Genomic DNA, 13588 nt, shown 5'->3' with positions numbered 1-13588 from the left:
TATTGATACCAGGCACTAGGCTAGCAGCTTGTCCAGACATCATCATTTAGCCCTCCAAACAACCCTGAGAGGAGGTGTTACCAGCCCAGCTCTGTCCCAGGCGGTTCTGGCTCAGCAAGGTCACACAGCTACTGCGCAGCAGGGCCAGGGCACCTCAGCTCCACAGTCCAGCAGTATTTGCTGAGTGGGCGCTGGGTTTAAATTCCAGAGAACTCCAAGTGGCCAGACAGGGCCCATCCCAGTAGACTACTTGAGCAAGTGAGCCAAGGATGGAGCTTTTCTGCTCTTGCTGCCCTAGCCTCTTCCCATCCTCACCTCCTCTGCAGGACTGTGGCACTGTTCCTCCCCATCCTGGTCTGAGGATGCTCACCGAGGAGGGGAGAGGAGGCCACGTGTCTCTGCCAGGCTGTGCGACTTCAAAGCCTTCACTTTTCCCTTGTTGGATCTTCTTTTCCACTGTGGGTTTAAGGGCTTGCTCCCCTGCCCAAGGAAGGTCAGGAACAGAGATATCTTCCATGCCGGGGAAGGATGTCCAGCCACCACCCCCCTTGGCCTCAGAGCCCAGCACTAAGGCAGCCCCAAGGTACTCACGGGCAGATGCTCGGGAGCCAGGAGACCTGGGTTCCGGTCCTGCGTTTGCCTCTTGGGCAAGACACTTCCCCCTGCGGATCCCAGTTCCCTCATTGGTTTAATTAATAGTACGGGGCCCCTGCAACTCTGAGCACGCGGTTCCCGCAACTCTGAGCACACGGTTCCCGCTCAGTCCTTCCCAACAGCATCACGTGTGAAGGCTGCCACACTCACCCTGCCTCCCTGTCTTCCCTCCCCGACTCCCTGCTGGGCCACAGAGCACCTCCGGGTGGGAGAAGGAGGGCTCTTCTCCACACTACCTTCAGGTCCCCACCGTCTTCTTATCGTATGACTTGGGGCACGTCTGCTTCCTCCACTAACTAAGCCATCAGCTGCCGGCAGCCTCCAGGGTCACATTCCAATTCGCATTCTCAGTGTTGGTTGGGTCCCAAGTGAATGAGAGGGTAGGGACCTCCAAGCTCTCCCTACTCAAGGCGCGGTCTACAACGCTGAGCATCATGTGGGGAAGTGTCAGAAATGCAGGCTCTCTGCCCATCTGACTCTTCAAGGGAATCCTCAGTGGATTTGGAGGACTCATATACTCCAGTATGGGACGTGCTGCAAGGTTCCCCCCAGCTCTGACATGCCCCTTCCCCACAGCCCTTGATTTCACCACCTAGATGCCTCCAGACGTGTGGGCCTTAACAGGGATCCCTAAAATGTAGCTCACTAAATGTACCAAGGGTTTCCCTGGTGGGGCCAGGGATAAAGAACCCGCCTGCCGATGCAGAAGAGCCAGGTTCCATCCCTGGGTCGAGAAGGTCCCCTGGAGGAGGAAATGGAAATCCACTCCAGTATTCTTGCCTGGAAAATCTCACAGACAGAAAGGAGCCTGGTGGCCACAATCCATAAGATCACAAAGAGCTGGACACGACTGAGCGACTAAGCACACACACAGTTACCAAAGGACATTCACCTTAGGAGCCAGCAGCTTCACCTTCGAGAAGCCAGCAGCTGACTCACAAGCAGGATCTGAAACGTGCAGCCCCCCAGGGTGACTCCTGCCAGGTGTGACCCACTGGGCCCCTGAGTCTCAAGGAAGCCCAGCGGCTTCAAAATGTTGCAGCCCCTCCCTCAGTTCTGTGGATGAGGCTACCCCCCGGCTCCCCTCCCCCCACAACTCCCAAAAGCAGATGACTGCATGGCAGCCAATATTTAACACAGAGACAAACAGACCAGCAACCCACTGGCCCCCTCGCGGGCCCTGCATCCACGCTCAGAAAATGTTCTTCCTTTATTTTCTACTCTTGACATTTACTCAACTTCAAAAGAAAAGGAATCCTTCCAAAACACACTTTCAGGTTTTATTTTTAATAAACCCTGCGATTCCTCTAATGGCTTCAGATTATCCTAAATATTTATTAAAAAAATCATTCTCAGCGTCACTTCTATAAACAAACCTCCTCAGAGACTTCGATTATTTATGAATTTATGAACACAACGTCTCCTTTCCCTGGGGCAGATGGTAACGTGTAAGCCTTTGAAAAGGAGTTGGGCGTGGAGGGAGGAAAAATCAATGGGACAGAACATCAACTCAATGAGCCCTCAGTTTACTCTCCTTGACCGGCTCTGGTACAAGGATCTCTTCATTCAGGGGAAACACCATCCTGTGGCCAGCCAACAAGTGGTTTGGGAAAGCATGAAGACTTGAATCTAGGAAGAAGCTGTAAGCCAAGGACTTGATCCCCAGTGGGAACTGAAGCCCTGTTAACAGAGGGACATGACGATGGGACTGGGGCCCAGACAGAAAGAGCCCAGGGATGGTGGGAAAGTAATTGATATATACTGAACACCTACTATGCGCTGGGAGACTCCCCAGAGCACTTCTGCATTGATCACCACAACAACCTTTCCAGGCGGCGATTATAATTCCTCATTTGAAAGATGAAGAAGGCCCAGAGAAAGAAGAAGTATCTTGCCCAAGGTCACAGAGCTAGCAAGCAGCAGAACCAGGATGGACAGCAAGACACTGAGGCCTTCAAACCCAAACCCACACTGCCTTTGAAGTAGAAAAGGATGAGAGAGAATAGAGAATGGAGTTAACCTCATGCATCCTTGGTTACAAAGTTACTATCTTCCTTTCAACCTGGTGAGGCCAATCACCCCTTTCAAGACTGTCAAAGACTTAACTCCCAAAGTTCCACAGTGCAACAGAACTTTGCCCATTGAGAATCCAGGGGTATCGAGTCTCAGATGAAATCTGGAAGGAGTGGATGCAAAGGTTATAAGAAGATATGAAATGAGAGTCATAAACACACGGAAAGCTCACTTTATGAGAAAGAGAGAACAAAAGAATTTTTTACCCTCAGGGATGGATAAAAAAGAGGAGTCTTTACTAAGTGCCCCAGAGGAGGAGAAAAAGAATAAAATCCACCCTTCTCCCACCCCTCCCTCAATTTCCTTCTCTCCAGAAGCTCCAATTCAAGTTAAAGAAGAGAGATGGGTCTAGCCTTTGAGATGCTTATGCTCTCTCTAGTGAAGGATCATTACTGCTGCTGTTGATAATAACAATTATTTACAATGATGGCCATTTACTGGGGGCCTGGGCCGAGAGCTTCATGCACACAACTACAAAACCATCCCATTTTACAAATGAGAACACTGAGGCACTGAGCGGGGAAGAAACGTGGTGACGTGCACAGGGGCAGTAAGAGGGGACACTGAGCTATGACTCTGGATCCTGTTTAGGAGGCCAGTGAACTAGATGAGATGGGGCAGAGACGAGGAAAAGGAAGCTCCAAGAAGGTTGTGATTTGTCCAAGGCTTCAAGCCAGCGCCAAGCTAAAGTGGGTCAGTTTTAAAGCTGAATTTTTCACTGACACAACACTGTCTCCACAATGCTCGTTGCAAGATGGTTTTGCTGGAGACAGCCAAGTCCCAGACCGCTGAAGTCACAGGACAGTGGTCTCTTCAGGAGTCCCTCCTGTCACAGGCTCTAGGTCCTGAAGTAAGAACAGAGACTGGGATTCCATGATGGGGAACCAAGACGCACTGGGGAGGAACGGCCAAAGAACAATGTCAAGGTCACCTACAGGCCAGTGCGTTGACCTTAAGGTGGAGAAAGACTGAACTTCCACAAAGAGCGAAGGAGAAACCATCACTCTTTTGTTCATTCTGTCAAAAACAAAAACAAAAAAATACTGGACACCAGCATATGCCAGACAGCCTGCCAGGCACCAGGGGAACCACAAAGGCCCTTCAGGTGGGAGCACGGTCCACGGGAAAGAGAGGGGGAGCTCAGCGAATGGAAGACCGGAGTGATGACCTTGAATCTGTGGCCTCATTGGCTGAGGGTCTCGGGCCAAGTCCTATACTTTTTCTGAGTCGTAAGATGAAAATAAAATCTCTACTTCATAGGTAACTGTGGCCACTCTACTTCTTCAAAATGAACCTGTGTGAGCTTAAACTGCAGCTGGCCACTGCACAGAGGTGCCTGCTCTTGCCTCTTAAAATAACAGCCGCACTCGAGTTCATCTCCTACCCTCCAGAAGTTGGGAAAAAGAAAAAAAAAAAGCATAGCTAAGGATCCTAAGAGAGATGCACACAGGCCTGTGGGAACTGAGAAATGAAGAGAAGGAATGGCTGTCAGAGAAAGCAAAATTATCTGAAAATCTCCCAAAGGACATGCAGAAACACATCCTGAATCTTTATCTGAAGGCCACTTCCAAGTACCCCTGTATAAGAACAACCTAGCCTCCTTCAGCACACATGCTTTGCCCCTCCCCATGCCTAAAGTTTAGCAAGCATCCAGATAATGTAAATTACAACCTGCCTCGCCAAGAAAACTCAGGCCAGCTGACCACTTCTGCATGCCCCACCTAGAAGAAAACCCACCACGTTTACAGGAACCCCCAGGCCTGGGAAGTCAGCCCAGCTGTCAGCACTGGCAGCCCGCCCCAGCCAGTCATCTGGCAGTGGCAATCAAAATGATGATTCCTTTTCATTTCCACCAAATGCAATCTTCCAAGAAGAGGAGAGGCTCAGAGTTTAAGTTCCTTTTCATAAGGAGTCAATATTTTCACAGGATAATCCTTCTTGGGTAGGGGGTGGATTACAAATATCCCAGGTGGCAAAACGTGGCTCTCTGGAAACTGTGGAGAGGCTGTTACGGGGCAAGGAGGCCAAAACGTGGAACCACACCTGGCCACTCACTCACTCCTCAAAATTCACATCCACCTATTCCCTGCACGGATATCTATGTGCCCCAGGCCCCCTTTCCAGGCGGTGGGGATGCAAAAATGAAAGGGGACTGACAATGACACTTCCCATCCCTGCGCCCTCGCCAGGCCAAGAAACTCACGCTCACTTGCTGGAGGCCCAACTCAGAGCAACCCGTTTTAGAGACAGGCGCCTAAGACTCAGAGAGGGCAAGCGACGTGCCCAAGGTCACACAGCTAGCAAGTGGCCAAGCAAGAAATTAAACCCAGGTACAAAGTCCTCGTGACACTCCCCGGCGGGGCCTCCTTCCCGCTCAAGCCCTCCCCCACCAGCTCCATTTCTGCGGCAGGGTGAGGATCAAAGCCCGCCCCCCTGGGCTCCAGTAAGGGAAGTCCTCGGTTCCTCTTTCCTCCCCCCCACCCACCCTGCCCCCACCTCCCCGCCACACAGGACGTACAGGTTCGAGACCCACGGTGTGTGTGCGCAGCCCCAGGAAAGCCCTGTAGGCTGCAAGGGCATCCACCCGTTAACTTCCATTAAAAAAAAAAAAAAAAAAAGATTAAAAGATAAAGAGCACAGAAAAAGCCCTCTTTAAACACGGGCGGGTGGTTACCCCAGGAGGAAGTCTTGAAGCCAATGGAGATTTTGTTCACCCCCTCCAGTTCCTCAATTCTAAAAGACTGGCCTTCCAAGCCCACAGTGGAAGTTAGCTGGGAGAGGGGGTGCAAGGCGCCCGGGGTCAGACCCTGCGCCCTCATCTGGCTCTCAGAAGGGGTCCGCCGGGGAGCAGTCACCCCGGGTACCCCCTCCCTCCGGGCGCCGCCGCGCGTTCCCCGCAGCTGGGTGGACCCGGGCGGCGGCCCCGCGGAGTGCGCCCCTCGCGTCCGCCCTCCGCAGCCCACCCGAGGCGCATCCTCCGGGAGCCCCGTCCCCGCCCCGCGCCGAGCCCCCAACCCTCGCGGCGCCCCTACTTCTAACCGCAGGACGCCCGGCGCGGCCCGGATCGCATCCCTTCCCCTCCCCGCAACCATCACGCGCGCGCCCCGCACCCCACGCCCTCCCCGGGGGCAGGTCGGCTCGCAGGGCGCGCGCGGACCAGCCGGGCGGCCCGGGCGGCGGCGCCGGCGGAGCCCGGGGCACGTACCTGGCGGCCCGGGCGAACGGCGAGGGGAGCGCGGGCGCGGGCGCGCAGGAGCCTCGGGCGCCGCCGCCGCCGTTTCCGGGTTGGCGGGTTTCACGTCACCGCCGCAGGTTTGCGAGCGGCCCCCGCCGCGCCGGCACAGCAGCAGCAGCAGCAGCAGCAGCGGCCCCGGAGAGCGCCAGGCGAGAAATAACTATAAAAGGAAGAGACGCGTCGAGGAGGAAGAGGAAACGCCGTTTACCTTCGAGAAGCCGAGCCGCCGGCGCTCGCACAAAAGGAGGACGCCCGCCGACGCCGCCCCATCCCCGCCGCATCGCTGGGCCGGGCGTCAGCGCGCGCGGCGCCCCGGGACCGCCCCGCGCCGGCCCCCACCCCAAAACCCGGCGGCGGGGGCGGGGGTCCGGGCCGGAGCCCGGGGTGACCTTGGGCATGTCGCGGCAGGCGGCCGAGCGGCCGCGTGGGGGGCGCTGGGGGCCGGGGGTGGGGGGCGCTCGGCGCTATCCCGGCGGCGTAGACGTGGAAACTCCTGCTCCGGGAGGCGCGGGGATGGTCCAAGGTCACAGCCCGTGCGGCAGGGCTCCCGTTCGAACCCTGAGTGCCCCCGACCTGCGGGCCAGCCTGGTTCCTAGCCCAGGGTCTGTTACCCCCTCACCTGTCCGTGGGGAAGGATGCTGGCCTGCCCGGCCCACCTGGCATTGGGGCGGTTAAAGCTGGTGCATTCAATACACTCATTCAGCCCACAAGGCATATTCACTGAGGGCCTACTGTGTGCAGCTAGAAATCCAAGCAGATACCTGCCTTGGGGGTGTCCGGCAATATATATCTGATGTATCTGGTGCATATCTAAGTGCTAGGGAGAAAAATAAAACGGGCCAGGGGCTAGAGAGTGGGCGCCTCTGGTGCTCTCCTAAGAGGCTCTCCAAGGACTTATAGCACAGAAATTCCTAGACAAAATGCTCCTCACTGAAATTCTAGTTTTGGGTAGTATGAGAGACCCTGTCTTTTCCCTCCTCTGTAATGGCATAGAGTGATTTTTCTCCACGTAGCAGGACATGCCTAGGAAATTGAAATGCTTCTCTGCTCCCCCAGCCCTCAAACCCTATCCACGGTCTTGAAATTCAGCCACATTTCCTAGGAATACAGACAATATTCTTTAAAGTCTCTTTCCTCTGACCTCTAGCAGGGCACCAGGAATCACTCCAAAAGCTTCCACTGTCTTTTCCACCTCCGAGCTGTCTTGGATGTGTCGCAGGCAGGGGGATGTGACCAGTCACCAGATAGTAATAGTGAGAGCTGACTTACCTGATTATCACGTGTTTATTTATGGCACCCCTTCTAAAGCCCTGTGCGGGATCTGGGTCGGAGAGGGTGTGGGGGCTGTGCTGAGATGTTAGGATTTCAGCAGGACTTCCTAGAGGCTCCTGGTCCTGGGGTGAGATGGAGGGCCCTGTGAATTTGCATCTGCAGGAAAGCATGACAGTGTATAGAGGAGACAGGGGCAGGGATGTTTACCCGGCTTGGAAGGGAGGGAACCAAAGAGGACAGCAGGAGGAGATGAGAAATCCCTTCCTAGAAGTTGTGAGAGGCATTAGAAATCCCTGGAAGACTGCCTGAGCACCCGCACTCTCATCCTTACAAGAGGGGAACAGATGCCTCGCCCGAGGTGCTGGAGGGTGGTGTGGGGAGGGGTGGAACCCTGGGTCTTGAACTATGAAAGTGAGAAGCAGCAGGGGAAGGGTTTGGACTTAGACACAGCTGAGCTGAGTTCCGTTTCTTTCTTGGCTGCCTACAAAGTGGGCATCAATTATGCTGAACATTTTGGAAATGCTGAGCAGGTGCCAAAGGCTGTGCCCATCGAATTCTCAAAACAGCCCCATGAGGTAGGTTCATCACACTCAGTGGTTTGCAAGATACTGGAGCTGAGAGAGAGGGAATTTTCTCAAGGTCAGACTAATTGGATAGTGGTGGAGCTGGGCATGAACCCAGATTACTTGGCTCAAAGCCTGCACTTAGCCACTCTGAGCCTCAGTTTGCTCCTCTGTGAAATGGGATTGACCAGAACTACTTCATTAGGGCTGGGGAGGGGGCAGTGGTTAAATGACATAGTACATGTATACTATGAACCTAGCAGATTAATAGGATCCAAAACAAAGCTATCACCATTGTAGCTGTCATCGTAAGAATTGTTAAAGGCATGGGGATAGGAACTTTCCGGCACACTTGGGAACTGCAAAAAGCTCAGCATGATTGTAACATAGAATGTAAATGTGGCCAGGGCAGGGCAAGGGGTGGGGGAGCAATTTGGAAGCTGGGAAGAGTAGTTAAGGGCCTGGGGAGCCGCTGGATCACACTTCCCCTGCACTCCACTGAATAAAGAGATGCCTGAGATGAGAGATCTAACTTATATGCATGTGTCACTGGATACAGGGAGGCTGAGAGGATGATTCTCGCCTTTGACCTTGGCTCATTCAACCAGGTCCTGAGAGATACGACAAATTCAAGCAAATGGAAACCTGGGGATAATGCCTGGGAAAAGCTCCGGCAACTCACGCTGCAGTGACCTGCTCTGTTTCTCTGGAGTATCACCCTTGACAATGGCAGGTAGAAGCCTCTGTCTGTCTGTCTGGGCTGTAGTAACCAAAAACCACAGACTTCTCAGGGTTTCAGAGGCTGGGAAGTTCAAGATAAAGATGCTGGCAGATTTGGTGTCTCGTGAGGGCCTGGTTCATAGGCGGCCTTCATCACCGTGTCCTCACGTGACAGAAGAGGGGAGGGAGCTCTCTGAGGTCTCTTTTATAAGGACACTAATCCTATTTAGGAAGGTTCTGTTCTCATGACCTAATTACCTCCCAAAGGCCCCACCTCCCAATGCCATCACATGAGGGGTTAGGTTTCAACGTAGGAATTTTGGAGGGACACAAACATTCAGTCTGTAACACCCAGCATCCTGAAAATAGTGCTGATTTTGGAATCAGGAAGGCCTGACTACCATTTACAGCTGTGTAACCTAGGCAAGTCATTTAACTCGACTCCATTAATTTCCTTGTCTGTAAAATGGGAGTAATGACACTCATTTTCTGTTGTTGAGAAGGTTACATGAGAATGAATTCTGAATGCTCTATAAACTGTAAAACAGCAGGCACATTTTAGTTTCAATCTTTGAGTCCTGTCCTCCCATCGTGTATGCGGTCCACTCATCTTTCAAGCAAAGTATTAATAGCTTGCTCTTTCCATCATGTATGCAAAGACCCCTAAAAATATGCTTCCCCACTGAGCATCTGCTTTTTCCCAAGAGGGAATGCTCTTATGTGTAGACGGTAACAGAAGGTAGAAGTTGGGAGGCACAGGGACTCCGTTTTTGTCCTGCTGGTTAGTATTTTACAATTAACAACTTACTGACCAGAGACATATTAATACATCCTTTGTTACCCTAACGTTATTGACCAGGGTGTTTTGATATTCACTAGAATAACCAACCCCACTCCAGTACTCTTGCCTGGAAAATTCCATGGATGGAGGAGCCTGGTAGGCTGCAGTCCATGGGGTCGCTAAGAGTCGGACACGACTGAGTAACTTCACTTTCAGTTTTCACTTTCATGCGTTGGAGAAGGAAATGGCAACCCACTCCAGTGTTCTTGCCTGGAGAATCCCAGAGACGGGGGAGCCTGGTGGTCTGCCGTCTATGGGGTTGCACAGAGTCTGACACGACTGAAGCGACTTAGCAACAGCAGAATAGCCAATCGAGGGCCACAGGAGTTAGTTTCTGCAACCCGCCCCTCCACCCCAGGTCAGTACTATGTTAAGCAGATTCCCCTTGCCATTTAATACCACTGGGCATTAAAGCAAACTCAGTGACATACTGCTACTGGTTGTGAGGGTCCCCTCACTTGCAGCCACTCAGAACCAACAGACTTAAGGGGGATTCAAAGCCTGAACCCTCTAGAGGCTGCCTTCCTGGAAGGGTGAGAGGGTCACCTGGAAGAGGGCTTGCGGGTGGCTCAGGCTGCCACCTTCAGGCTGGACAATCCCCCTCAGCAGGAGGAGAGAGAGCTGGCCTTCAGAATGTAACAGGGGTTCTACCCCCTGGCATGCAGATCCAGGGCTAGTGAGGGATGGTTTCCAGGGGCCAGGAGAATGGGAGTAACTACTTAATAGGTACGGGGTTTCCTTTAGGGGTAACACATTCTGGGACTAAAATAAGGTGGTAGTTGTGCAAGAGTGAATGTGCTAAATACCACTGAATTGTTCACTTTAAAATGGTTACCTGTATGTTGTATGTCCAAACTGTATCTCAATAAAAAAAATTAAATAAGAATTGAAACAGTATAAGAGTTTTACCTGAATTAAAAAAAAAAAGGATGGGAGGAAAACTTAGTTGGGGGATGGAGAAGGCTAGTGAGCAGCACCTTTAATATATTTTCAATATTTGAACATCGCCACGATAGAGCTGACAAATGGGCCAAGATGTCAGAATCTGGGCAACTGGACGTTGAAACTCCTTGTGAGCCAGCAGTAATTAGTATGGAATAATGAAATCTGGGTATTAATATTTTTATTATTGTTGTTATATGTTAATTTGTGTTTCTAAGTAAAGAGCCTGGCATAGTGGCACAGTGTAAAAGCTCAGGGTATTTTCCCTGCCTTTAGTTCTCACTGGTCACAGGGCCTTGGGCTAAGTACCCAGCCTCTCCTGTTTCTTTGTCCCTTAAAATGGGAAGAGGGCAGCATTTACCCCATAGGGTTGTTGTGGGGACCAGTGGGGAGCACAGGTATAATTTCACCTGGAAGATACTTAATATTGATAAATGGCTCTTACTATATGACATATTCATATTTTCCAGAGCAGGAAGCTATGGAAAAAACAGACCAAAGAATATCACAGGGCGGGGCGGGGGGATACTTTAGGATGCACTGCCTAGGCTCTACAGTCCTGGAAATGCACAAACCAAAGCACACCTCCAAGACCGATCTCACACGTGCCCCTGCGCAGCACGTGGCAGGAGGCGATGAGTGACTGACGCATGCGCAGCTTGCTCTGCTCCCTCTCCGCCCCTCCCGGAATCTGTGGACACGAGTGGCTTCTCACTGGTCCGTAGCAAAATGACAATTACCACTAAGCGCAAGACAGCAAAGTGAAAATACTGCGAACTCTCTGGGATCGTGTTGTGAGGGTGCTGGCCAGGGGAAGCTAGCCGTAACACTGCTGCTGCTGCTGCTAAATTGCTTCAGTCGTGTCCGACTCTGTGCGACCCCATAGACGGCAGCCCACCAGGCTCCCCAGTCCCTGGGATTCTCCAGGCAAGAACAATGGAGTGGGTTGCCATTTCCTTCTCCAATGCATGAAAGTGAAAAGTGAAAGGGAAGTCGCTCAGCCACGTCCAACTCTTCACGACCCATGGACTGCAGCCTACCAGGCTCCTCCATCCATGGGATTTTCCAGGAAAGAGTACTGGAGTGGGGTGCCATTGCCTTCTCCAGCCATAACACTGGAAGAGCCTAAAGCCTGGAGAAAGGCTGTGAGTGATTTAAGAGCCAGTACTGTTCAACAGTTACTTACCAGGGAATTGCTGTGTAAATGGGTCAGCTTTCATTATGCAGAAAAACTCAATTACGTGGAGGTGTGATCTTGTATCAGTGAACATATTCCCTGGGAAATCAAATGGCCCTACGTGAGAGGAAACAGAAATCTTCCCCTCTGCTCACACTGAAATAAAACCACTCTCTAGATGACTCATTTCTCAGAGCATAAAACGTCTCTCTACTCTGGTTGACAAGCATAGGTGTGAGCACATACACGTGCACACACACGGGCATGTACACCTGAAGGCAAGAGTGTATTTTTGAGTTATTTTTAAGTTATGAAAGTAATAGCTGTTCACTATAGAAAAATAGAGAAAGTATAAGAAATAAAGCAAAACTTATCCATAAACTTGTCCATTCTTTAACATTTTGATGTATTATCTTTCAGTCTTTGAAAAACGCATTTTAATACAGTTGCAATCCCACTATATGCACAATCTTTGTTCACTTCTACGTAAGGCTGTTCATCCCACACAGGTTTAAACAGCAGACCCGGTGGCCACTGTCGCCCTGAATTGCACACAGGCGAGAAGGGAAGGAGCATGTGAGAGAGCAAGCACTGTTTTCCCTTCACTGCCATCTCCTCCAGGGCAGACACCATGTCTTGTTCAGCACTGAGGTCCCAGCCGTTAGGATGGTACCCGAAACATTATGGGTGCTAAATAAAGACACGCTGAATAATGAATGGATGGGTGCCTGGGGAGATACCTTACCTGACAGGTCCAGCCACTGCCCCCCGCCCACCTGAGCAACAGGGAGTGGTGGGGACTGTGGTGAGGGGGATGTACACCCATCCTCGGGCATTTGCATTCTAGTGTTTACAAAAAAAACCCCTTTGTTCTGTCTGCAGTGGGCAACCTCTCAGAGCAGTGTTCTCCAAGGGCGGTCCTTGGATATTAGCAGCAGCATCACCTGGGAACTGATAAGGAGAAAAGTCTCCACCCCTTCCATTCCTGAGTCACAGACTCAGGAACCTGGGGATGGGGTCCAACATCCAGGGATTTAACAAGCCCTCCAGGTGACTCCACAGTAGCTAATATTTGAGAGCCACGGACTCAGAGTAGTGATTCATGGGCCTGGTGCATATTAGAATCACCCAGGCAACCTGTTTAGCCTCCAGTACCTGAGACCCAGCCTGAGACTCTGATTTAATTGATCTTGGGTGGGGCTCAGACTTCACAATGTTCTCAGAGGTCTTCAGATGCTTTTAATGTGCAGCCAGGGCTGAGGAGCCTGATCTCAATGGCAGAGAGGCAGCGGGGGCTCTTTTATTCCTCTCAGATTCTTGCGCCTTCTCACCTGGTGTGTTTTCATCATTACTGTGAACTCAGTACTGTGATCAACCACACCGACTTTTTTTTAATTATTATTATGAAATAGTTCATGCATACAAAGCCGCATAGAGATCAATATAACAAATACCATTAGCTCTGTCATATCTTATCATTTGGTCATTGTTGTGGGCTGACTGTGTCCCCTTCAAATTCCTGTGTTGAAAAGTCCTAACCCCCAGGACCTTAGAATGTGACTGCTTGTATGTGTTGCTGCTGCTGCTAAGTCGCTTCAGTCGTGTCCGACTATGTGCGACCCCACAGACGGCAGCCCACCAGGCTCTGCCGTCCCTGGGATTCTCCAGGCAAGAACACTGGAGTGGGTTGCCATTTCCTTCTCCAATGCGTGAAAGTGAAAAGCGACAGTGAAGTCGCTCAGTCTCTACCCCATGGACTGCAGCCTACCAGGCTCCTCCGTCCATGGGATTTTCCAGGCAAGAGTACTGGAGTGGGGTGCCATTGCCTTCTCCGGCATGTATGTGTTAGGGCCTTTAAAAAGGTGAAAGTGAAAAGTGAAAGTTGCTCAGTCGTGTTCAACTCTTTGCCACTCCATGGACTACACAGTCCATGGAATTCTCCAGGCCAGAATACTGGAGTGGGTAGCCTTTTCCTTCTCCAGCGGATCTTCCCTACCCAGGGATCGAACGCAGGTCTCCTGCATTGTAGGCAGATTCTTTATCAGCTGAGCCACAAGGGAAACCCAAGAATATTGCAGTGGGTAGCCCATCCCTTTTCCAGTGGATCTTCC

At 51.7% G+C, this 13588-nt stretch overlaps 1 protein-coding gene across 1 annotated transcript in view; it reads right to left on the bottom strand.

Moving 5' to 3' along the window:
* FAM49B (family with sequence similarity 49 member B) overlaps positions 1-6248 on the bottom strand; it is a 148447-nt gene extending 142199 nt beyond the window's left edge. The window contains exon 1 of the mRNA XM_027560834.1: positions 6171-6248. Within this exon, the coding sequence (XP_027416635.1) occupies positions 6171-6243 (73 nt within the window). The 5' untranslated portion in view covers positions 6244-6248. The remainder of the gene's footprint in view (positions 1-6170) is intronic.
* Between the last annotated feature and the right edge of the window lie 7340 nt (positions 6249-13588).

This window comes from Bos indicus x Bos taurus, chromosome 14 (assembly GCF_003369695.1).
Source record: "Bos indicus x Bos taurus breed Angus x Brahman F1 hybrid chromosome 14, Bos_hybrid_MaternalHap_v2.0, whole genome shotgun sequence".
Taxonomy (NCBI): domain Eukaryota; kingdom Metazoa; phylum Chordata; class Mammalia; order Artiodactyla; family Bovidae; genus Bos; species Bos indicus x Bos taurus.
The sequence above is the reverse complement of the archived record's forward strand: the minus strand, read 5'-3'. Positions and strand labels throughout refer to the sequence as shown.